This window comes from Paecilomyces variotii (assembly GCF_004022145.1).
Source record: "Paecilomyces variotii strain CBS 101075 chromosome Unknown C8Q69scaffold_10, whole genome shotgun sequence".
NCBI classification, from domain to species: Eukaryota; Fungi; Ascomycota; class Eurotiomycetes; order Eurotiales; family Thermoascaceae; genus Paecilomyces; species Paecilomyces variotii.
Genome location: NW_021167149.1, coordinates 94806 through 117494, shown reverse-complemented (window position 1 = coordinate 117494; position 22689 = coordinate 94806). Strand labels below are relative to the sequence as shown.

The 22689-nt window shown below is 51.4% G+C and overlaps 6 protein-coding genes across 6 annotated transcripts; 4 read left to right on the top strand and 2 right to left on the bottom strand.

Moving 5' to 3' along the window:
- The first annotated feature begins 5476 nt into the window (after positions 1-5476).
- On the top strand, positions 5477-6386 carry C8Q69DRAFT_60231 (hypothetical protein). The gene is made up of 3 exons (XM_028633823.1): positions 5477-5980; positions 6083-6178; positions 6230-6386. The coding sequence occupies exons 1-2, from the start codon at positions 5535-5537 to the stop codon at positions 6141-6143; spliced, it is 507 nt and encodes a 168-aa protein (XP_028482771.1). The 5' UTR covers positions 5477-5534; the 3' UTR covers positions 6144-6178; positions 6230-6386.
- A 51-nt stretch (positions 6387-6437) lies between these two features.
- Positions 6438-8128, top strand: C8Q69DRAFT_509084 (hypothetical protein; the record flags this gene model as incomplete). The annotated part of the gene is made up of 3 exons (XM_028633055.1): positions 6438-6911; positions 6972-7439; positions 7502-8128. 3 exons carry the CDS (start codon positions 6438-6440, stop codon positions 8126-8128), a joined length of 1569 nt encoding a protein of 522 aa, XP_028482770.1.
- Positions 8129-8775: 647 nt separating this feature from the next.
- On the bottom strand, positions 8776-12068 carry C8Q69DRAFT_475190 (condensin complex component cnd2). Its single transcript, XM_028631177.1, has 3 exons — positions 11827-12068; positions 11156-11741; positions 8776-11094 (listed from the first exon to the last, which is right to left on the bottom strand). The coding sequence occupies exons 1-3, from the start codon at positions 11898-11900 to the stop codon at positions 9076-9078; spliced, it is 2679 nt and encodes an 892-aa protein (XP_028482769.1). The 5' UTR covers positions 11901-12068; the 3' UTR covers positions 8776-9075.
- Positions 12069-12317: 249 nt separating this feature from the next.
- C8Q69DRAFT_475188 (sodium/calcium exchanger protein) lies at positions 12318-15999 on the top strand. Its single transcript, XM_028631176.1, has 2 exons — positions 12318-12935; positions 13015-15999. The coding sequence occupies exons 1-2, from the start codon at positions 12696-12698 to the stop codon at positions 15757-15759; spliced, it is 2985 nt and encodes a 994-aa protein (XP_028482768.1). The 5' UTR covers positions 12318-12695; the 3' UTR covers positions 15760-15999.
- A 36-nt stretch (positions 16000-16035) lies between these two features.
- C8Q69DRAFT_60195 (hypothetical protein) lies at positions 16036-17360 on the top strand. The gene is made up of 2 exons (XM_028633822.1): positions 16036-17006; positions 17118-17360. Exons 1-2 carry the CDS (start codon positions 16283-16285, stop codon positions 17201-17203), a joined length of 810 nt encoding a protein of 269 aa, XP_028482767.1. The 5' UTR covers positions 16036-16282; the 3' UTR covers positions 17204-17360.
- A 245-nt stretch (positions 17361-17605) lies between these two features.
- C8Q69DRAFT_475185 (actin cytoskeleton-regulatory complex protein pan1) lies at positions 17606-22588 on the bottom strand. Its single transcript, XM_028631175.1, has 5 exons — positions 21916-22588; positions 21790-21853; positions 19662-21719; positions 19078-19608; positions 17606-19021 (listed from the first exon to the last, which is right to left on the bottom strand). The coding sequence occupies exons 1-5, from the start codon at positions 22499-22501 to the stop codon at positions 17815-17817; spliced, it is 4446 nt and encodes a 1481-aa protein (XP_028482766.1). The 5' UTR covers positions 22502-22588; the 3' UTR covers positions 17606-17814.
- Positions 22589-22689: the final 101 nt, after the last annotated feature.

Below are 22689 nucleotides of genomic sequence, written 5' to 3'. Positions count from 1 at the left end.
TAAATAGTAGTAAAAAGGACGTGATAGCGGTTTCACCTAGGTCGTCGGGCAGGGGAAAAAGGAAAACGAAACAAACGCGACAACGGTTGCTTCGATTCCTGGGCGGGACAACCCGGGAACGAGGGCACGATGTTTTTTTTTTTTTTTTTCTCTGCGAGGGGAGCACCAGAGATGGCACCCGAAAGGGCGAGTTGAAAGAGAGAAGAGAGAGGAGAGAGCGAGGGCGTGGCACAAGCCAGAATTGGGTAAGGGAGGGGACAATGGGCGGAGAAGGTGGTTGCGCAGAATGTAACAAGAGCCGCCAGAGAGAGGCCAGTAGTAACTAGTAGTGGAGAGATGTTCACGACGCCTCGTCTGTAAGCGAAGGAGAAAAGAGCGACTCTCAGATTGATTCCCCGTTGACTCTCTGGTGGAGTAGGAGTGATCTGATCTTTCCAGACTCTGCTTCTGCTTCTGCTTCTGCTTCTGCTTCTTCTCTGGCAGCGATGAGGATTATTGCAATTCAATTCAATTGGAATCGGGTGGCTGGACGTTTCTCTTTCTCTTTCTGGTTCGGGTCGATGCCCGGGCTTGGCGTACGGTATGTATGGTAATTCGATTTCACGCTGCTGACAGCGGCATGACGCGACGGACGCAGCCTCGCGTAGCCTGGCTGGTCACGTGTGTATGATACGACACCATATAATATCATATAATACCATATAATACCATACAGTACCATACAGTACCATGCAATACATACAATACCGACTCGGGCCTTTATTATTGAAATCTCCTCGACAATAGTCGCCTACACTAGAGCCGCCTGTCTTTACCTACGCCACTCTGCCAACGGAGAATAATATCGATCCCCAACTGACTACTAGCTAAGTTAGTTAACTAACTCAGATTAAGATTGCTGACTGTCTGACAGACAGCAGACAGCAATAACTAATTGCTGCGGCAGTTCCTGCAGACGTGGTTGGTCCACCGCGGCGGACGCTGGACGAGTCATACTATTGATGATTGAACATGAACCATGAATAAGAATAACCTAGGAGTACGCAGTAACCCTTCTGGAAGAGAGGCTTGCGCAACGCCACCGCTCAGCAAAACCACAACCTGTTTCAAGGAGCAGGCAGACTTCGGCCGCGGGCTCCATCTGGTTGCCATCGGATGGACGAACGACACGGACGGATGAGGCTGTGTGCTTGCGGCGGACAAATCGTCTCTGTGGCTGGTCCAGCACAAATCCAGTGAAATAATGAATCAATCAATAATAATGATGCCTCCTGACTCGAAGCTCAACCGCCTGGACCAGCAGATCGCACGGTGTCTTGGCCCACTCCCCAGGGGGTCCCGACGGCGCACCATGATGGAACGGGGTCACGGGCCAGGCTAGTAGCGGTTTTCTCTTGCTTATTTCTGGTTGTGTTCAAGTTCAACCGAAAACAAGCCCGCATACCGGCTTAGGTAGGCTATGAGGCGCAGACGGAGGAGACATGGCCGCCACACTGTCGGACCGCGATCGAACCCGCCCCGAACGGAACCCTTGATAGGCTGAAACGTCTCTCTCCCTGGGGGAAAGGGACAGTTGGATAGTTGGATAGTTGGATAGAGTCAAGGGAATCAGAAGAAGTCAAAAAGAACAGAGGGCTCCGTATCGGCACGCAAGGCAGACAGAGCTGGCGACGCATTCACTCATTCATTCATCCATTCCAGCTAAAACACCTTAATCAGCGACCCTGGCCTGACCTCTTTTCCCTTTTTCGCCTCATCTTCTCATATTGTCCGTCATGATTCGATCAAACTCAAGACTCTAAGAGTTCCCTGTTATCCACTTTGTCGTCACTGTCGTCAGACTCTGTCGGCGCACACAACGAATCAACGCCCATCCAGGCATCGTTTTTCTCTTTCCCCTGGACTATGATTGTCAGGCAGGGTGCTAGATCCGTCAAGGGCCTTCTTCGTCCAGTTCATTCTCGTCCGCGTCTGTTCTCGATCCCTGGGGGATGGCTGAACCCGTCGATCTGGCCGAGTCATAGCAACCTGGAATGGCACAGACCGTAGATCAACGCACCAAAGAGGGCGATGTTGTGCAGCGACCTGAACTCCAGGACCCCCAACAATCCTAGTTTGAGATCAGATCTATTGAACAATCTGCATGGCGGCAATACTAAACTACTCAGCTCCTCTAGGCTTCCTCTAGCTCAGCGTAAGGCATGCGACTTGGGCTTTGTTTTATGGGAAGGTGATGGAGTTCCTTGATCCAGACCCATGCTCTTCCCGGCCTTCACTTCCGGGAGGCCAATTCTTCCCCGTAGTAGTAACCAGGCACATGGTCCCGCTATCCAGTAAGTATCTGTTGTTGTCATGATAATTGGATTCGAGCTTGGTTTTCTTTTTCGCCATCCTTCAAAGGGCAAAGCATCCAGGGACAAGCTGCATATAACAGGATCTATCACATCTATCCCCCTATATACCAAGTCATGTACGAAGTATAGGTATGTGGGCGGAGATCCCGTTCTTGCTGACGTCCGCCATGCATATCTTAAGCTGTCGAATTGCATCTCAATAATAATACACAGGAACCCGTCAACTTGCTTTTTTTTTTCCCCGACCTCCTCCATTAAACATCCAATCATCTTCGACTCTCATAAACCGCGATCATAAATTATCTAATGAACAACATTACACATCAAGAAGAGAAAAATCTTTCTTATGCACCCCATCCAGGAATACAATAACTGGATCCCCTTCCTTGCTGACGGCAATCAATCTGACAACTAAATTGCTACTCGGTGGCAAAAGGAACCGCTATATCCACCTTTGTAGATCAGACACGAACTCGGGGCTTATTTAATAGTTATCTTTTGGTTCCTGTACTCTACAAACATGGACCCCGAACCGAACAATATCAGCGAACGATCACAGTAAATTTAGAGAATGTCGATGTATTACAGAGAGCAGCCAAACTAAAACCCTCCTTCCTCTCCTGTTACTGTTGTTCCAAGCCAGCAAGTAACTTACTTAGTAGTTCAACTAGAGTATGTAAGTGGCAGCTTGGGCTGGCTGAATCTTGCCCCAACTAAAATATCTTACTAGTCTAACTAACTAGGTACATTATTATTCTTGACCCCTCTGATTTCTTGCTTCTGTGCCCCGCAACGCCGCCGCAACGCCGCAACGCCGCAGCCCAGCCAACCAGTCAACTAGTTTGTCAATTAGTCTATCTTGTCTCCAGTTAGTCAGGCAGACAGACCAGACCGTTGGGCAGGACCCTGGACCCTTAAATTGGTATAGATTCGGGAATCGGGACTAGACACCGAGTTAGGAAGATAAGTGTGGCTTAACGCTACGTATTTCGATTTCTAGGCTGGCTTGTTGACTATGTATATATGTACATAGTTAACTAATTAATTAACGAAATATGTTTCTTAATACGGATGGGGATGGGATAAGATAAACTGGTAGGAGATAACCTTGTGTTATTATTCTAATTATTCTCGATACGAGATATTATCAAGCAAAAAGGAGAAAATTATAACTATATAGAGAGAGGTTCAGCTAGGATGTTGTTTCTATTTAACAGGGCGATTACCTAGCAGAATAATGTAACTAAGTTATGTCATTTATACCTTCTAAAACACTCTACTCATGATATAATCCAGATTACTATAATTTATAACCAGACGGCCTAATTAGGTAGTTACCTACCTACCTACCTAGGTACCCAACGGAGAAAGAATAATAATGGCTGAGTTAGCGCGCGCCGTTCGGTTTTAATCATCGGTAAGTTTTGCCGATGCAGAGAGATAATTGGTCCAAGTGTTTTAGAAATCTAGATCCTAACTCTTAATTGGTGTATCATATTATAAGCTACTACCAAATGGCAAGAAGAAGCGGCGGTGTTGTTATTATTATTGGGAGGGAAATAAGGATGGTATGTTTGTGACTTTTGGATGTAAGGATGATATTGTAAACTGGGGTTTGACTATTTTTGTTATTGGGAGATAAATCATTAGTGAAGTAGTATAGCTGTACCGTAAGGCTGGGTGCTCTAGGTGCATCATGTTGTTTGGTGTATCAAGTATGATTTTAATATCCACGTCAAGATGCTTTCCGATGTAGATGAGTATGTCCAATGGAGAGCTACGCGGGTGGATAGCGATTGAAGAACCTATCACTCTGTCCTGTAATGTACTACCGGTATATAATATGCGTGCGAAGACAAGCGACTTATATGACGAGAAATATATTAAATCGTAGAAAGACAGCTACAGTAGTACAACATGGGTAGTGATTTGGATATGATGTCTGGATTTCTTAGCTTCTAGCGCCTACGAAAAGGACATGTGTCTCTTGTATAGACGATATCCATGTTTACTTCTTACTTCTTCAAAAGTGTATTCTACTGCAACAGCGTGGCGCATTACAAAGGTGAAGCACAATCATCTAGGAAGAAGTAAGGGTGGAAATGTGTTCGTGATAATGTACATACATATCCACCTGAACTGAACAGCAGAGATCGAGATAATCGTTCTCACAGTTATGAATGAATCCAAGAAGCCATCATAGATCAAGCGAGGAGATTAGTTCTCAGGTGTGGCTGAAAATTCGCAGTTTTAAAAACAATCAAGGCCATAATTCACTGCTTGCTGTGGCAGCCACATATTTTAGCAATTCAGTTCGCGTCAATTGCAGGGTCTAGAGGCGCATTCCCGGCAAGGAGTCCACAGGAAGATGGAATAAATAGAGACCAGCGGTTCTTCAGAGATGCATCCTTCACCCCGATAGGCCTGAGAATCGATCAGCTAGCAATCTGGGGTGAGGAGTGCTGATGGGCTATTTTTGGCGACAGCCATAGCGCCGTCCATTCAGATCGTCTCCTCGGAGGGATAGCAAGGACTTATTTTCAGTTGTGATTTGAAGGAAGGACAAAGTCCAAGGTTAATGCAAGCCGGATTTCACGACTGGCCCCGGGCTTTCGCCTTAGGATGCCTGTGCTGGGTTATTGAAGACGGCATCCAGTCCGTGTGACTTGCATTGCAGCTAAAGTGCCATTAGTGCAGCGGGAGGAGATCCCCGTGCAGAATCCTGGCTCCTCATAATTAGAGCTAAGTGCCATAGTCAGCTAGCTGCTCACTCATTACTTGGCCTAGAAGGGGAAACACACAAAGTACTGAAGGCGACCAGTCCTGCCGCTCCATGGCATGCCTGGGTAACTATCGTTATAGCGATACTCGAGTACGGAAGTATAGATATGCGACCAACCGAGTTATGCCCGTAGCCACTCAGCTGGTCCTGAGCTTGATCCCCCCCGATGACTGAAAGACTGGCGAGGCGTGAGTACTCTGCCTATACTTACGGAGTAGGTACTAGACATGGCGGACTTGCTCTCGGCGCCAAACAGGGCGTTGTGGTTGGCTTGTATCGAGCGGCACTGCAGGTCGCAGCGATGATCGCGATGCTGATTTGCTCGAGGATGTGAAAGCAAGTGCATCGGCTTCAAAAGAAGCTGTTTCTGCGCCGCGAGTGGCTTCATCGTCGATGTGATGAACAAAGCGTCCGCTCTAGCGTCCGTCGCTCTGTCCAGTCATCTGGCTTATCCACTGCCTGTCGCTGGAAACGAAACGGTTCATCCTGGGAGTCTTCTTCCTTCTAGCAGTATGCTCAATTGCTCCCAAGTCCAATCATCCCAGAGATACCGTTGCTGGTGCCCTCTGGCTGGCGCCCTCCAGCATGGATTCCGGCGCCAACAGATTCATTCGAGGTTGCTTGCCCGACTGTCCCCCGCTTTTTTTAGAAGACGGTCAAGACGCGGGATCATTGATATTGAGAGGCACCGGGACTACGGCCATGAAAGTCGTGTGTTCTTGTCATCGTCTTTCCTTTCTTATTTCACAGCTTATGCTTCTTCGTCTAGGCGTTTTGTTGTATACATTTTGTTCCAACCTGCGCAGGTCTCGCGGAAGGTCGCACAGGACGGGTTCCAGATCAGGTAAGTGATACTGTACTATACACCAGACCCTGACCTCTGTCGGATCGGCGCATATAATAGTGTTCTTTATTCGCCCAAAGCCCCGCTGACTCTCTCTTGTAGCAGATCCGAGAATCGCCTCGATTACAAGGGAGTTAACCTCATTAATATTTACTCGAGGTGACACCTGAGCTAGCTTAGGGTTGTTTTTTTCTTTCGGTAGGTTGTATCCAGATGGCTTCGCTGGACTCGTGCTAACTGATTGCACAGCAAGTTTGCTCCGTTTTGTGAAGTATCAAAAGGGGGCATTTTTGCGACTGAGAACCCAGCTCGATCTAGGTAAACAGCCATCGGGTCTGTTCAAATTATCGACCCTACTGTCGCACTGTCGTTGAGAGCTGGTCTTTCAACTCTAATAATTTCTGGTCTACCGACTCGACAAGACTTGACTGCATAGGACGAAGACGGAATATTTCCAATGTCGACATTCAACGGACCGCTGCCTCACGAACCAGTTAGCCCTATCGAAGTTGTCGGGCAACCACACCCAACGATGGCAAACAACGGCCAGAATGGCAGAGTTCCCGCAGCACGCAGTTCATCAGAGTCGACGGCATCGTCATTGAAGAGTCCTCGAACAGCCCGGTTTGCAGAAGCGACGTCTGTCCATTCTCCTATTGGACCGACTGAGAGCTCGCGATCCCCGTTCGCAGACCCTCCGGTCCAGACGGCGCCTCAGCACCATGTGTCCGATGTTGGCTTTGGATATGTTGCGGACAATGGGCCTTCGCAACATGCGAATGTTCCTATGACGCCGGCTTCCCCGCTGAAAAGCGCTCTGAAGACTCCTGGAACTGCCCGGACATTAAATCCTCTTAGCCCAACCTTTCGTGAAGAGTATATACTCGAGAAGCAGGAGAAGTTGACGGAGAAGGAGAACGAGAAAGATCTGGTAAGCAGGATGAAGACAGTAATCACTTCAGACCGATCTCCTCTGTTGACCCTGGTCTAGAAAGTTAAAACGCGCGTACGGCTAGCCAAGGTGTTTCTACGATTCGTCAACTTCAGCTGCAGTCTCATTGTTCTTTCACTCATGTCGTCTTCTTTCCTGATATTCAATGCGACGAAGAGCCTTCCTCCACGAAACAACCTTCCGCCATGGGCAGTGGGCACGAATCCATGGCCGCAGGTCCTCCTCCTGGTCATGGCCTCTGTATCCCTACTCACTTGCTTGGTCGTGTTTTACGGCTATTGGAAGGGCGGCCATCGACGCGCAGAGAAAGTAGCGGTTTACTACACCGTCTTCTCTGTCTGCTTCTTCGCCCTCAACACGGTGATGTGGGTTATTGGCGCTGCAGTCTTTCAGAATAGCAAGGCCACTGGCAATGGAGAAGATCTCTGGGGCTGGTCGTGCAAAGACAATGTTCGACGACAATTATTCAGCCAGGAAGTGAAGTATTCGCTTATTTGCCGTATGCAGGTAGGGCTCTCTCCGACGCTTCTCTCATCTTGTTGCCAGATTTTTAACTTTATAAACCCTAGGACTGGGGCCTGGTCTGCGCCATCATCGAGATTGTCATTGAATTGATCGTCATTCTCATTCACGCTATCATCTTCTACCGCTTCTACAGCAAGCAACGACTGCGAAAAACCATGGACATGCGCGACAAAGCCAGATCCGATCTATACTTGGCTCAGCTTCGTACTCAGTCTGCGCCCAACACCCCTGGGTTCGCTCGCACTCCCAAATCTCCCTTTTTCTCAGCGACGCCAGTGCACGATCCCTACTCGTCCGCGGAAAACGGCGAGCACTACTCTGTGCAATATGCGACTCCGAAATCTCCTATGCGAGCCCCGGAGCCCTTCCAGCTGCAACCCCCGCCGATTCGCGTCCAGCATGCTACCCCGAGACAACAACAGGAAGGCTTCGACGCTCCGTCGGTACATACGAGCACACCTTCTCCCCCGCCTGTAGGAGCACCAACACCGCCGCAGGTTGAAAATATCAACGAGCACGTGGGTGCCGCACCAGGCGAGAAGACGTACGAATCCGTACCTATCCCAGGGGCATACTCGACCCCAGTAGCGAGCCCTAGCTACCCTCCTCCTGTTCATGCAGTGCCACAAGGAAATGCATCTGATATCCATCCTGGATTCGGCGGTCGATAGACCCTCCGCCCAATCCATTATGAATGCGGAAGCAGACATCATAACGAAGACATGCCTTGTACAAGAACAAACAATCAATCAGAAATATCACAGAGCAGAAACCCCGGTTCGAACAGGCTCGACGAAGATTGTTATCAAATTCGGCTAATTTAAACCGCTGGGCTATTGGCGTTGGTATTTCGGATGAAATTTCTTTTTCCAGAGATCGATCTGGCCATCCATCCATGCTTCTCTCTCTATATACATCGGTCATATATAGCGCGTTTATGTTTCCTTTCCTTCCATTCTCTCTATTGACTCAGCTGGCCCTGATCTTCTTTCTAGATTGGATCCGAGCCGAGTCTACTTAAATATGATATCCATCTATTTATTATTATTATCATTATCATTATTACCAAATTCTAAGTACTATCTGGGAATCCATATCCACAGAACTCAAGAAACCAAGACCATATATTGACAGCGGTCTATTTGGGATAGTCGCTAGTCCTCAGGTTGTTTTTAACTACCTTTGCCGATACAATATTAGATGCACCACAGGGAACTTGGTAACTACACAGTATTAACTACCTGATTCACAATTCGAACGTAGATAAGTAATTTCCATCACAATTTCATGTGAACAGCAATTAATCAAACCAAAAAAGCACCAACACACCTAGTTAGGTTCCCTAGTTGCTCTTTGCGTAAAAAATAACTTAATACCAGGTAAATATTTATTACTACTATCCCAAGACAAGTTTCAGCGGGGAACATTCAGAATAATTCTTTTCCTGGATTCTTCTCACTCATCACGAAAGGTGTGCATATTACAATAGAATAAAACTCCAAGAAAACGCCCAGAAGCAGCACCCTTGGCCACAATCCCGCTACTTCATCATCCAAGTTCATTTGCAAAACAGGAGACCATTAATGCATTTCACCAACCGGAATTTTTCCTCCCCTTCTTATATGGCTGCTTCGCCTTCTATCACAGCTCCTGAATCCTTCGCAATGTAGATCTCCTCTAACGCTCCGTCTTCGTCATTCCAAGGGTCACCGCCTTGGAGAACAAGACCTTTCTCGTTGGCCAGGTGGAGCAGACAGATGAAACCATAGGATGTGCTGATATCCCGCAGGGCCTGCTCCGGGTAGACGGTTTTCAGGTTGTTCATAATGGAAGTGAAGCGGAGCTGTCCCTTCTTCTCCGGTGGCGTCTCCTCGTCGGCCGGAGCGCTTCTCTTAAGGTGGTTGATCGGCGTGGGAGTAGGCGGTGCGTCTTCCATGATGGTGTCCTCAGCAGGACGAGGAGGAGGTGCAGTCACACCAGAGGCTGAGTTGAAATCCATCGACTCGATCAACGAGTCGCCCATGCCCTTCCACAGTTCCTCCTTCAGTCTCCGGACATCGACCTTCTTGGCTACTCGTGCGTATGCCACGTACTCCGGGCGCAGTCTCCTTCCACCCTGGGTCACCAGTTGGGAACCAAAGCCGCCAGCGTTGGGTTGTAGCGATGATGCGGGTGTTGCGCCCACCAGGTTCAAGAGCGCACTGAGTCCGGAAGGCCCACCACCGGCAGACGTCGTCGGGCGTGCTTCAGAGTCCAAGGGTGGCGAGAACATCTCTCTCGCATCTGCGAAATTATCATCGTCATCATCCCCAATAGGTAGACCATTGGGGAAAGCGAGCCCATCATCATCAGCGAAGAAGTCGGCGTCGTAGGCACCTGCAGCACCCTCGTCCGCTCGCGCGCTGTCGTCCTCCGTCTTGTGGTTGGCCCAAAACGCTTCATCCATCTCGCCATTGGGAGCTGCCTGTGCCTGTTGTCGATTGCCGTTTGCCTGCCGGCCGAACTTCTTGGATCCCATTTGGGCCTTGGGCTTTAGGAAGAGGCGCAGTAGCTGGCGTGAGTTGAAGTGTTTATCATCTGGGAGGAGATTACGGCCTTTGGTCTTCCACTGGGTCTTGGGCAGGGAGATGGTAGAATTTGAGCTGGCCTGGGTGTAGATCAATTCCGCAATCGTGGGATCCAAGGGTGCTCCAAAATCAATCTCAAAAGGTTCCTTCTCTTTCCGCTGTCTGGGGCCCGCGTTTGTCGCACTGGAAGCGGTTGTCTCTTTAATTCTTCGGATCTTCCAGTGCTCTGGACCGGCCCAGTTCTTCTGCAGAGCGTTGTCGAAGTAGCTCAGGATGTTCTCGTGCTCCTTACTGGCCGTTTGGTGAGATAGTGAGATGGCATACGCATCTTCATTGTTGAATTCGCCGTCACCGTCGGGGTCGTCGTCATCTCGGTCAACACGCTGTACCTTGAGCATGGGTTCCAGTGCAGCATCTCTGGCCCATGCCTCACCACCTTCACCGAAGCCGGCTTCTCCACCAAGATCGAATCCAGTAAATGTGGCATCGTCGTCGTCAAAACCAACTGCGTTGTCATCGTCCAACATGATACCCGAGGCATCGCGCATCCTGGTATCCTCGTCGTCGTCTTTATCATTTCGCCAGTCCTCTGGTGCTTTCAAAAAAGGAATATCCAGGGATCCACTGGGATCTCCAAGATCTAAGTTCTTGAGGGAAGGACATATGTCCTGTTCGTCTAGACGGCCCAGATCCGGGAAGAATCTGCTAGCCAAGGGGGCTAAGTCGATTTGCACGCTTCCCTCGTCAGCCTCTTCCTTCTCTTGATCCTTCTCTTGACTCTCAGCTGGGGCAGCGGAATCCGGCTCCTCGGTCTCTCGTTCTTCGGTCTCTCCACGGTTCTTTGCTTCTGCCTCGGCGGTGGCGTCTAAGGCATCGTCACTACTATCGAAGACGATTCGTCCCTGTCCATCGATGGAGAGGTGGTTCAACAGCAGACCCTTTGCGCCTCCCTCATCAAAATCAGCGGAGGCCTTTTTGAACAATGGGTCTACGGCGAACTCGAGCTCGAACTTCTTCAGCTGCAAAGAAGCGAACGATGGTGCCAGGGTCGCTTCATGTGTCCGTTGAGTCTGCCTCCGTGTCAGTATATTGCTTTCACGCATCAACTGCATATGGAGGTGGTTTCTGTACCTTCTTTCTGCCCCTCCTCCGCACTCCGTCCTCGTCCTCTTCTTCGTCATCTTCTCCATCTTCTCCTCCCGCTTCCGCCTCCTGCGCTTTACGGTCACGGCTGTCTGCTAAGCCACTGAGCAACTTTCCAGTCTCTGTCGCAACACTGTCGACTCTGCTCGTGTAGATCTTCACACAGCCATCCAGGGTGCAACTGGCCTTTTGAAAGTTGACTCCGTCTCCTTCTCTCAACAGTGACATGTCGTGGAAGTAGTCGATCAGGGCGAAATTCCACGAGTTGTTCGCGTTAATCTTGTTATCCGTCGCCATCTTCATCCATTCCTCAAAATTGGCTAGAATCGGTACTCTCTTCATGGGAGTCATCGCGCGCTCCATGCGACCGTTAACATCGCTCTCGCGACCCCGCGGCATGGAAGCCCGCGGGGTGTTTGGACTGTCACTGCCCGCTCGATCGTAGGCGTTTGCCCGGCGAGGAGGCATCGGTGTCTTCACAGCGGCTTTGATCTGGTCCATTTGGCGATCATACATTGCCTGGCGCGACTGCATGCGCGCCGCTTTCTCGCCCATATCATCATTGAGGGGGATCCTGTGTCAGCCTTCTCGTCAGCGGCCATCCCCGTCTCCATCACACCGGACTCCCCCGAAACATATATTCCTTCATTTATACGTACTTTATAGGAGAGTTCTTGTGCGGTGTCGCCGCTCCATTGGAGCGGCGGTGATGAGTCTTCGACGGTCGCGGCATGGTGGCCAGCAGAAAAGTTCAGGTGGTTGTAGGTAGGTAGGTAACCAGCGCGTCAGACCATCTCTCTGAGCGACTGCAGGACAAGTGAAAACAGAGACCCCAAAATGCGTCTCAGCAATAATAATGATGGAGGGATGGAATGAAGCTGCGATACGATACGAGACGATACGACGGTGGCACAGTCGCTTCTTGCCCAACTCGCGGGCTGTCAACAAAACATACGGCGGCCGATACACACCACGTGCGCAGCCGGTATTCACGCTATCTATCTAGCCGGTGCATCGGGAGCAAGTATCCGGTACCTGCGCAATGGTGAGGGCTTCCAGGGATCACAAGTACCAGGTACCACAGTCTTATGGTCCCTCTACGTGTGCTGCATCATGGAGAATGACGAGGCTACCCAGTATTCTATCATAACAGAGATTGATATGACCATAAACCACACAAACTGGATTAATCCTTCCTGATCCCTCTTATTATTCGCTGCCTTCTGTTTCATCCTAGTTGCATACCATACATAACTAGTTACTTAACTATCTATCTCTTAATCTTTACCTCCACTGCGCACCGCCACACTCCACCCATGGCTGACATCAGTCACCGTCCGAACTGGGAACTGGACATGATAAGAAATACACGCCGTTTCCCCCTCCGTCCGATTGCGAAATTCCCCAGATTGATGCCAAAGGCCCACGGCAACTGATTCTATTATATGTTCTTCACCGCCTCTGGTCGATATTGCCTGCTGCCGCAGGCTCTTTTCGCCCTTGAACCCTCCATGATGCGACTCCCGTCATGCTGGGATCGCTCGTAGATGACCATCGTCCGGCCATCATGCCTAGGCGGCGACGTTTCTCTGTACGCCCGTTCTACCTCACCATCTGCTTCTTCACGGTGATCATTGCGGCGAACTGGCTACTGAAGTCTTCGACTACATCATTGACCGCAGGCATCAGCCATTATGGCTCGAAGGGATGGACTCGAGCGTTCACGGGAACTGAAGCGGAGTTGTTCCGGAGAGGAAATGAACCAGAGGTATTATTATTATTATTATTATCATTATAGGACTATTGACTCAGCAGATGGCGAGAAGACTGACGGGATTGGCTCATAGTGTCACCTCGTACGCAAAGCCAGAGACAAATGTGCCTTCGTGAAGAACAATTGCCCGGATTATGAAGAAGGCCTATTCTCCTACTTGCAGCTCTACTACTGCAACCTAGCGGACGCGAAACCGGTCGCCTTCACTATTCTCGTTCTGTGGCTATCTCTCCTCTTCAGTACCATTGGAATTGCAGCCAGTGACTTCCTCTGCATCAATCTGAGCACTCTTGCCAGCATCCTTGGCATGAGCGAGAGTCTGACCGGAGTGACGTTCCTGGCCTTTGGCAATGGCAGTCCCGACGTCTTTTCCACTTTCGCAGCCATGCGGTCCAATAGTGGCAGCCTGGCGGTGGGAGAACTGGTGGGAGCGGCAGGCTTCATCACCTCGGTCGTTGCAGGCTCGATGGCGCTGGTTCGACCCTTCCGCGTTGCCCGCAGAAGCTTCGTCCGTGATGTGGGATACTTTGTCATTGCCATCGGTTTCACAATGATCGTCCTGGCGGATGGCCGGCTGCACGCGTGGGAATGCGCCGCAATGGTGGCACTATACCTCTTCTACGTCGTAATGGTTGTAACATGGCACTGGTATTTGGGTCGGCAGCGGAAGAAGTACGAACGGGATTTAGCAGCACGGACACAATTCCATATTCCCGAGAACCAGGAATTGGATATTGAAGAGAGACCAGAAGACGATGATCCTCGCGTTGCACAGGAGGACACTAGTCTTCTTCGTGGATCCAGAGATGAATTTGACGCCCTCGAGAGATCCGCCTCGCCGGCTTGGAAGGACGATACCGAAGACGACGAAACCCGCGACAGGTATCTGGCTGAGATCAGTGATAACATGCATATCACGCGGCCTGGGGCTTCGAGAAGAAAGAATACGTTCAATCCCATCCGTCCGAGTCTGGTTGGCGCCCTAGAGTTCCAGTCCGTTCTATCGTCTCTCAGACGAGCGAGGAACATGCCCATCAATCTACGGAGCTACTCTGATGATCCGTATGCCTCGTCTTCCCAACATCAAGACAACCTCTCAATCCGATCTAACCCGCCAACGGAGCCGTCTGACTCTGGCCGTTATCTATCCCCCGCACGGCAATCGCTATCTCGAGCGCGCGCCGTCTCAGCAGACCACGCTACGGCGTTACGGCTTGATACAAGCTTCCTAGGCGAGAGATTCTCACGGCCTCCGAACCAGCTGGTCAGGGGTGCCCCGGAGGAGGCCCTCAGAGTCCCAGATCACTCTCAACCGGGGCCATCCGTTCTGGTAGACTCGCGATCTCCATCCGGATATCCATTGCGTAACCGAAGCCCAGCGGCAACGGAACGGATACTGTCTCCTGACCATCTGGCACCGCCGGTAGACGATCTCAGGGCTCTCAATTATCAGTCGGATAAAGGGCCACAATTGTCTTCGCCTGCCGTCTCTCCGCGAGGGACCACGAATATCCCTCAGATAACTCTGAGCCCAGAGATGATGCCAAAAAGTCCATTGAGCCCGTTTCCTGCTTTCTCGGATGCGGGTTCTACGTCATCGAGAGCAGCCAGTATATTTCTCTCTCCTGCAGCGCTGCCTCCAGAGGCGAGCATCCCACTTGAGACGCAGCCCGGGGGATCACGCCTCTTGAGATGGTGGCCCTCTCATATGTTGCCTTTGCCTCATGTGATATTTTCAACCCTGTTTCCAACAATCTGCGACTGGAAAACCAAGAGCCTTGGCGAGAAGTTCTTGGGCTTGGTCGCAGCTCCGAGCGTGTTTTTGCTAACGGTGACGCTTCCTGTAGCGGAACCACCGCAGTCGGGATCCTCATCTAAACCTGAGCCTGTGATCCAAGACCAATCGTCGGACGATAATATGCGGCCGCCGCTTATCCGGCTGCCGGAAGATAGTCCTGTTCTTACCGCCGAGGGAGGTGAGAGCAGTTTTCACGGAACTACCCTTCGAAACTCGAAGGACCCATCCGCAACAACATCAAGACGCCGACTAGATTCCGAGCTCCCAGCACACCCGGCAGACTTCGAGCGAAGTGACGCTACATCAAAAGAGTGGCAGCCGTGGCTTATCTGTATACAGTTGTTTACGGCACCCTTCTTCATTGTCCTCATCTCATGGACCAATATGGATCCCGAGATGAAGGCGCGCAATCTCCTGCTGCCAGCAATGATCTCTCTTCTGCTCTCCCTGGTTTGCTTTGTTGGTCTCCTTATAATCACGAAACGTGCGAACGTTTCTCAATTGTCCGCCAGCACTCGTCCGCTTCTGGCCTTGCTGGGCTTCCTCGTTGCCATTTCATGGATCGCTACGATTGCGACGGAGGTCGTTAGTCTACTTAAAACTTTCGGAGTTATTCTCGACATCAGTGATTCGCTCCTAGGCCTTACAGTGTTTGCAGTTGGAAATTCGCTAGGCGACCTTGTGGCAGATGTTACCGTCGCTCGCCTAGGCTACCCCGTCATGGCTCTCAGCGCCTGTTTCGGAGGCCCCATGCTCAACATTTTGCTCGGGATTGGGCTGGGTGGACTGTACATGACGTTGAACTCGAAGTCTGGTATGTCCACGACGACCAGCGAATACAACGTGAATATATCCAAAACGCTTGTCATCAGTGGCAGCACATTGCTTGTCACTTTAGTCGGGCTATTGGTCATCGTTCCACTGAACAGATGGAAGATGGATCGGAAGATCGGCTGGGGTCTGGTTGCTCTTTGGTGCGTCAGCACTGTAGGGAATGTCATTGCTGAGATTTTTACATGAAGGGGTCCGCTAATTGGTCGATTATTTGATGATTGGATACGCGTTAATGAACCGCTTTCTTGATATCCCGTGCATAAGTGTGTTGTATGAAGCTTTCGCATTTTCCGGATGACTTGAGTTTTCTCAATTCGATTTCTACCACTCACATATCCATTGCGTCTTGGTTACTGAATTTAATGGTCCTGTACATGTACAATTCAATAATAACTATCAAGTATTATCCGTTGTATTTCCTAGTGCTGTTACCTTATAGATGAATCTTCACCGTAAGGTGTCGAGTCTCTAGATCAATGAATAAAGACACCTCCTTCCCCAATAACCCATCTCCCACAGCCCTTGGTTGCACCTGCAGATTCCCTGTACCAGCCAGCAAAGAATAAAAAAAAAGCCTTACCATGCAGAATCATCATGATAATGACCTCAAGACCAAGCAACAAAGATCACGATCATTGAAGACACTTCATTATCTATACAGCATGTCATATCACCATCGTCAACTACAATCGTTATCAAACTATCACCAATGAATCTCCCCACCCCTCCCTCCATCTTTACCAAAAACAACAACAATAACAACACCTCCAGCATATCCAACCGCTTCAAACGAACTACCAAATCATCCATCCCCACCGACGACGTCCCCATCGGCCGAACCCTCGTCACCGTCAAAGGAAACCCATCCCACGACCCCTCCGTCGACGACCATGACCACATCCACCCCCCTTACCCAGCCTGCGACAAACTATCCGCCTCCTTCCCCCTCGAGCCTCGCTACATGTACCGCGTCCAATACCACGGGAGTCGAACACGTCTCAACGAAAAGGGTCTCGAAGCAGACGTCCACGCATGGCATCCCCGATGCTCCGAAACACAACCTGATCTTCGCCAATTCGAACCTTTCCGAGACGCAGTCCATAAATGTCTCGCGGACGTGCGCGATGATGAATCGTTCTATAGTCCCTTCGTGGCGTTATATGCGGATGAGAACTCGGCTGATTTCTGGGCAAGGAGATGGAGAAGTGTGTATAAGAAAGAGTGGGAAAGGTGTTGGTTGTTTAAAATCGATACGACGAAGATGGATCCGGATACGACGAGGTTTTATAGTGTTTGGGATTTGAGGAATACTCTTGATGTTCAGCAGGGGGATGTGTTGAGTGCGTTGATTTGGCAACATAAGGGTGAAGCGTTGGTTTTGCATCGTGTCCCTAGTGATGCGATTGTGGGGATTAGAGAGATTTTGAGACCGGGTATGTTTGTCTTTCTTTCTTTCTTTCTTTTTCTTCTAGGAAAAAGAAAAAAAGTTGTATATGATTACTTACTGCTACGTTTGTTGTTCTGATCTGACATGCAATCAACAGTGATACCGTGGTACAAAAGACGCATTTCCTGGGGAAAAACCAAAAACATCATCAGAAAGGCACTCCTTATCGACTACCTCTGGTAAGAACTGACTATCGAGTATACCACCTCGCTCGTTTTCCTATCGACGTTCTTTTCACCATTTTCTGCGCTCACAATCTCTATTACCACGGAACTTGGCACCGTCGCTGAATTGGGGTTTTTTTTATCGATTGATTAGATGTCATTTGGGCTTTTTAGGGGATCAGAATAGATAGATCACTGTCTTTTGGTAATTAATACTCTAGGGTCGGCTCAGCTGAGCCTTTTGCTAATGTTTTTCCTCGTTGGTATGTATTGTATAAAACCCAGTTCAAGGTGGTAGGTATATTGTAGTTCACCAGTCCGCCAATACTATTTCTAACGCCTGTGTACAAGATAATCTATAAATTGGGAAGAATAATTAGGATACCGGAGATAATTTATCTCTCTCTCTCTCTCTCTCTCTCTCTCTCTCTCTCTCTCTCTCTCTTAAGACCCTATATTGGTCGCTCAATTTACAACGGTTTACAAGTTGTGACAGCAAGTTAAATGTAATAATAAACAGATAGTAGAATCTCGCCCACGGAGAGACGAGTTATATCAAAACAGACCACTCCGTAATGAAGAAACATGGAACAGAAAACCCCCTATATCTCCCCATGTGCTGATGTCCCTCTAATCCAACACTCGACCTGCCACTGAACTGGTGCTGCGGTCCTTCGTCTCAACTTTCCTCAGGCCCTTACCGGCTTGGATAGATGCCAGCAAGGCACTGCGGTCCGGCATAGCTCCACCACCGGGCGGGCCTGCAGCGGGCGGCGGTGGAGGAGCCGGAGCTGCAGAGGGAGGCGGCGGAGGAGGACCGGGAGGTCCTGGGGGCGGAGGGGGTGGAGGTGGAGCACCAGTAGGCGCCGCACCTGGCGGGGGAGGAGGAGGAGGCGGAGGCGCGGACGGTGCCTCAAAAGTACCATTTGTCTCCGGAGCAGCTGGAGGAGGGGGTGGTGGTGGTGGAGGAGGCGCAGGGGACGCCGGGCTATCCTGGACGGGGGTAGCGGACTTCGAAGGAGACTTGTCGTCCATGGCGCTCAGAGGTCGAGGCGGTCCCATGGTACCGAACAAGATACTGGCAAGCTGTTTTGCGCTGCCACCACCAGGATGGTCGTCCTCATCAGAAGAATCATTATCTGATTCAGCTACGGACCAGTCGTCGTCATCCTCTGGACGAGCACGGGACTTGCGCTCAATAGGTCCAGGGACAGTGTATGTCGACTTTGATGCCTCCTGCTGCGCAAGACGGTGGAACGGGTTGGTAGACTGCACCTCAACTGGAGGTGAGCTGACGGCCATCTGAGGTACAGATATGGTCGGCACATCCGCGCTTTGGCTAGTTTTCCGGAAAAAGGGGTTCTTAGACTCCGATGCATCGGCCCGGCTGCTGGAAGGCGATCCAACAATGGGAGCGGCAGGCTGCTCGACATGTTCCGGTTCCTGCGGTACAGCTGGAGCTGGAGCAGGTGGCGGCGGAGGGGGAGGCGGCGGTGAGGCTGCTGTAGTTGTCGGCAACACCTGGCTCTGCGTCGGCGTGCTGTCTTGGGGAGTCATGTTGATCGGACCCTCATCGTCAGAGGAGCTCTCATCCCCGAGACCTTCCAGTTCACGCTGCAATTGGCGTTCTCTCTCCCTTGCAGCCTCGAGCTCTGCCCGCTGGGCCTGCAGTTTAGCTTCTCTCTCCTTGGCCTCCCGCTCAGCTGCTTCTTTCCGACGCTTCTCTTCCTGCTTCTTGATCTTGCCCTGCTTGACTTGTTCTTCGAGGGCACGCAGACGAGCCTCCTGGGCCTGTTTCTCCCTCTCAATCTCCTCTTCCTGGCGTCTGGCTTCCTCCCTAAACCAAAGTCAGCATTATTACATTTACCCTCAGAATGGAAACCCGTAACATACTCAAGCTGTTTCCTCTCGGCTTCCTGAGCTTGTTGTTCTTCCTTGATGGCTCGTTCCTTGCCCTCCTGCTCTGCCTGGGCCGCTCTGGCAGCCTGGGCATCGGCATGCCCTGTACTGTCCGTCCTGCCCTTGCGTGATGGGGGAGCCGGAGGCGGCTTCTTGCCTACTGGCTTCGCTGCCGAGGGAGCTGGAGAACGCTCATCAGCCAGACGGCGCTGTCTCTCTTTCTCTCGCTGTGCATCTTCTTCTTCCGCCTTCCTAAGTCTCTCTTCACGCTCCCTCTTCTCGCGTTCTTGACGTTGAAGCAAGGTCTCCCCAGCATCCGTGTGAGGCTTAAGGCCGGCAGCAGCCATGCGCTCAGCAATGCGCTGTTGAGCACGTGCCTTTGCTGCTGCCACACGGTCCTCATGCGTATTTCCGGTGAGTGATCCCGTGGAAGAAGCTGACGGGGCGGGAGACGGCCGATATTGAAGCTCTGCGTGGCCATCGAATCTGGCCGGAGGCTGTTCCCTGGAAGGCGGCCTCTGCCGACTGCGTCACTGTTAGCCAATGGTATTCTGCTATATAGGTAAATTCGAGCATACTCTTCCTTGCGAACGCGGGCAGTTCTGCTGCTCCGCTGCAGATCATAGATGAAATCCCTGATTGTATCCTCGACGCCCAGGGCATCCTCCCATCTACGTTTCTCGTGCTCATGGACAGAGCTCTCACCCTCATCACGAAGGCTGTCTTCAAGACTCCTAGCGAACTCCTTCACACTCTCCTCGACGTCCCGAGTCATATTATCATTCCGCTCTCTCTCCGCCTTGATGTTAGCATTCTCTTCTTCCAAGCGGCGGGCTGCTGCTGTGGGATCGTCGTCAGTGCTTGGCGGAGGGCGTCCGGCAAGTTCAGCAGCGCGAGCCTGCATTCTCGCTCGAGCGCGGGCTTTGATACGGTCAGCCTCGGTAACAGCACCACCGGGGCCGGTGCCGACGATGTTCGCAGCGCTGTTCGGATGGGCCTTTGCATCTTTCAATCGGAAGAGCTCAAGCCTAGCATCTGCGATAGCCCGTTCAACCCTGCGGACGTTAGATGCTAGCTCAGGAACTTGATCCTGGTAGGTTTGGAGCTGGCGGCGCAGGGCCCGGCGTTCGGCGCCGGAATCAAGGCTGTGGAGAGCGGCGTTTGGATCGGTATCGATGTCATCCTGCACACGTCGAATTCTGTCCATAAGGCTCTCTGCTTCCTTCCGGTCTCGTCGGTCCAGAGCTTCCTCTTCTTCGGCCTGGTTCTGGTCCTGGAAATCCACGGCATCCAGCATAACCTTGGTTTCACGGATCTTCTTCTTGAGCTGCTCGACAGACAATTCGTCATTGCCTTTTGCTGGCTGTTGCGCGGGAGACTGGGGCCTGCCATTTCCAGCGCGGCGACGGGCACTGGACCTGTAGCCTCCGGCTTCGTCATTATTCTTGAACATGGTCGCATCCTTACGACCATACCCTGAAGTTGTATTACCGCCGCGGAAAGAATGATCTTTCAGATAGCTGACACCCGTCCTTTGCGGCTGCAGGAAAGCACCGGAAGATTTACGGCTCTCAGCGTCCTGGGAGAGGAGAGACTTTACCGTTCCGATAGAGTCATTCAAGTTCCTTGTGGAGGGAGGAATCAGCTCCGGTGGGAGACGGTTAGGCACAGGATAACCGTTCAATCTTCTATAGATCAGATGCATAGCCACTGCAAATTCATCCATATTGAGCCTTCCTCTATTGTGCGGATCGGCCAAGGTCCAGATCCGCTCCAAGTCCTGACGGTCGAGTCCACTCTGGCCCATGATCTCAATGGCCGTGTCACCGCCAATGTAGCCCTTCTTGAGGCCATCCCAGGCTCTGAATAGCTGGTCGTAGATGTTCTTTTCCTCCTTGGTGACTGCCCACGGGATGGTCGCGTTTCCAGAGAGTCCTGCGGTGGTAAATCCTCCTTCACGGCCAGGCTGGGGCATCAGTTGCTGTTTAAGGGCTTCTATGTTGGGTAGACCCGTGGCGGGAGCATTAACAAAACCCCACTGTCCGGGAAGTCCAGTGGGTTGCGCGACAAGTCCAGTGGGCTGTGCAGTTAATCCTGTTTGGGCCGGGGACAGGTTCGATCCAAAGCCGGTAGGCATCGGTGGCATCGGGGGACGAGGTCCAGTATAACCAGCGGGCTGGGGATTCATAAAACCAGTCGGCTGCGGCTGAAGATGCTGCTGGTTCTGTCCTGGAAAGCCCGTCGGCTGCGGGCCTAAGTTTTGATTTGGCATCCCCGTCGGTTGCGGCTGGAATCCGGTGTTCTGGTTATAGAATCCCGTCGGCTGCGCTGTGAGTTGGTTTAAAAGCTGGCTATTCGATGGCTGCTGCGGTTGCGGCTGCTGGGGTGCCGGAGGGGCCAGGCTATTCTGCATCAATGGCGCATCGAAATTGGGCACATTCGTCCTCTGCGACACGGGCTGATCGTCTGGGACGCCAAAAGAGATTATGTCCACCATACTTGACACTTCATTCTTTATACGCTCCGGAAGTTCAGAAGGGAGATCCCTATTTGTTAGTCTGATGTTGCAGAGATACATCGCCAGGGCGAATTCGGGAAAGAACAGCTGTCCCGACTTGGTGGTATCCGAAAGCGTCCTGAAGGCAGTCAGCCCACGTCAACTGTACTGTAGAAAGATATTTGCCCATTCAAGCTGGCTACACTTACCATATCTTGGATAGGTCGCTGCCTGGAAGCTTCGATCGCAATAAAAGATCCTTAGCTTTCTCTCCTGTAAACCATCCATCAGCAATCCATGTCCGTCTTGGACCTCCAAGGTTTCCAACGACTAACCGTCCAGTGTCTGGCTATCACCCGCAGCTGACTTGAAGAGCTGCTCGAACTTGGCCTGATCCTGCACCGTGATAAACGAAAGTCTGATATTGGGAATCCTGGAACCGGTCTTCTTCGGAGCTGACTGTGTAACGGAAGACTGGTTCAGATCTTGAAACGACTGCGCCATCTGGGCCGAGGTCTTCTGGGGGGCCAGGGGAGCTGGCGCGCCCGTGGCAGCAGGAAACTGCTGCGGAGCCTGTATCTGTACATTGGGCGGCTGCAACGACGGCTGCGTCTGAGGTCGTTGCGGGAAGGCTGTGAACTGGGGCTGTAGCGGAGCTGGTTGGAAGTTCTGCTGGGACGCAGCCCCTGGGAAACCGGTAAATTGTGGTTGCAACTGTCCTCCAGGGAATCCAGTCGGTTGAGGCTGGAGTTGTCCACCAGCAAAGCCCGTGGGTTGTGGTGCGAATGGCGTCTGCTGCTGTTGCGGCTGCTGCCCCTGAGGGAACTGAGAGTACATCGGCTGTTGCTGCTGACCGAACGGCGAGGATCCTGGGCGAGCGCCACTTGCGCCGCCCAGGAAGGAGTTGGATGAAGAGTACATCACAGAACGAGCAGTTGCATGGAGAACGACATATAACAATGAAGGAGAGACAACAGTGAGCAGAATCACCCGTGGAGCGAAAGCAGGTTAAGCAGAAGGTGGCAGATGGTGACGACGCGGAGGTCCAGGAACGAGCTGGGAGTGTCACGCTAGCCGGTTTGGGCTCCCGAGTCCGTGCTCGTTCGGCC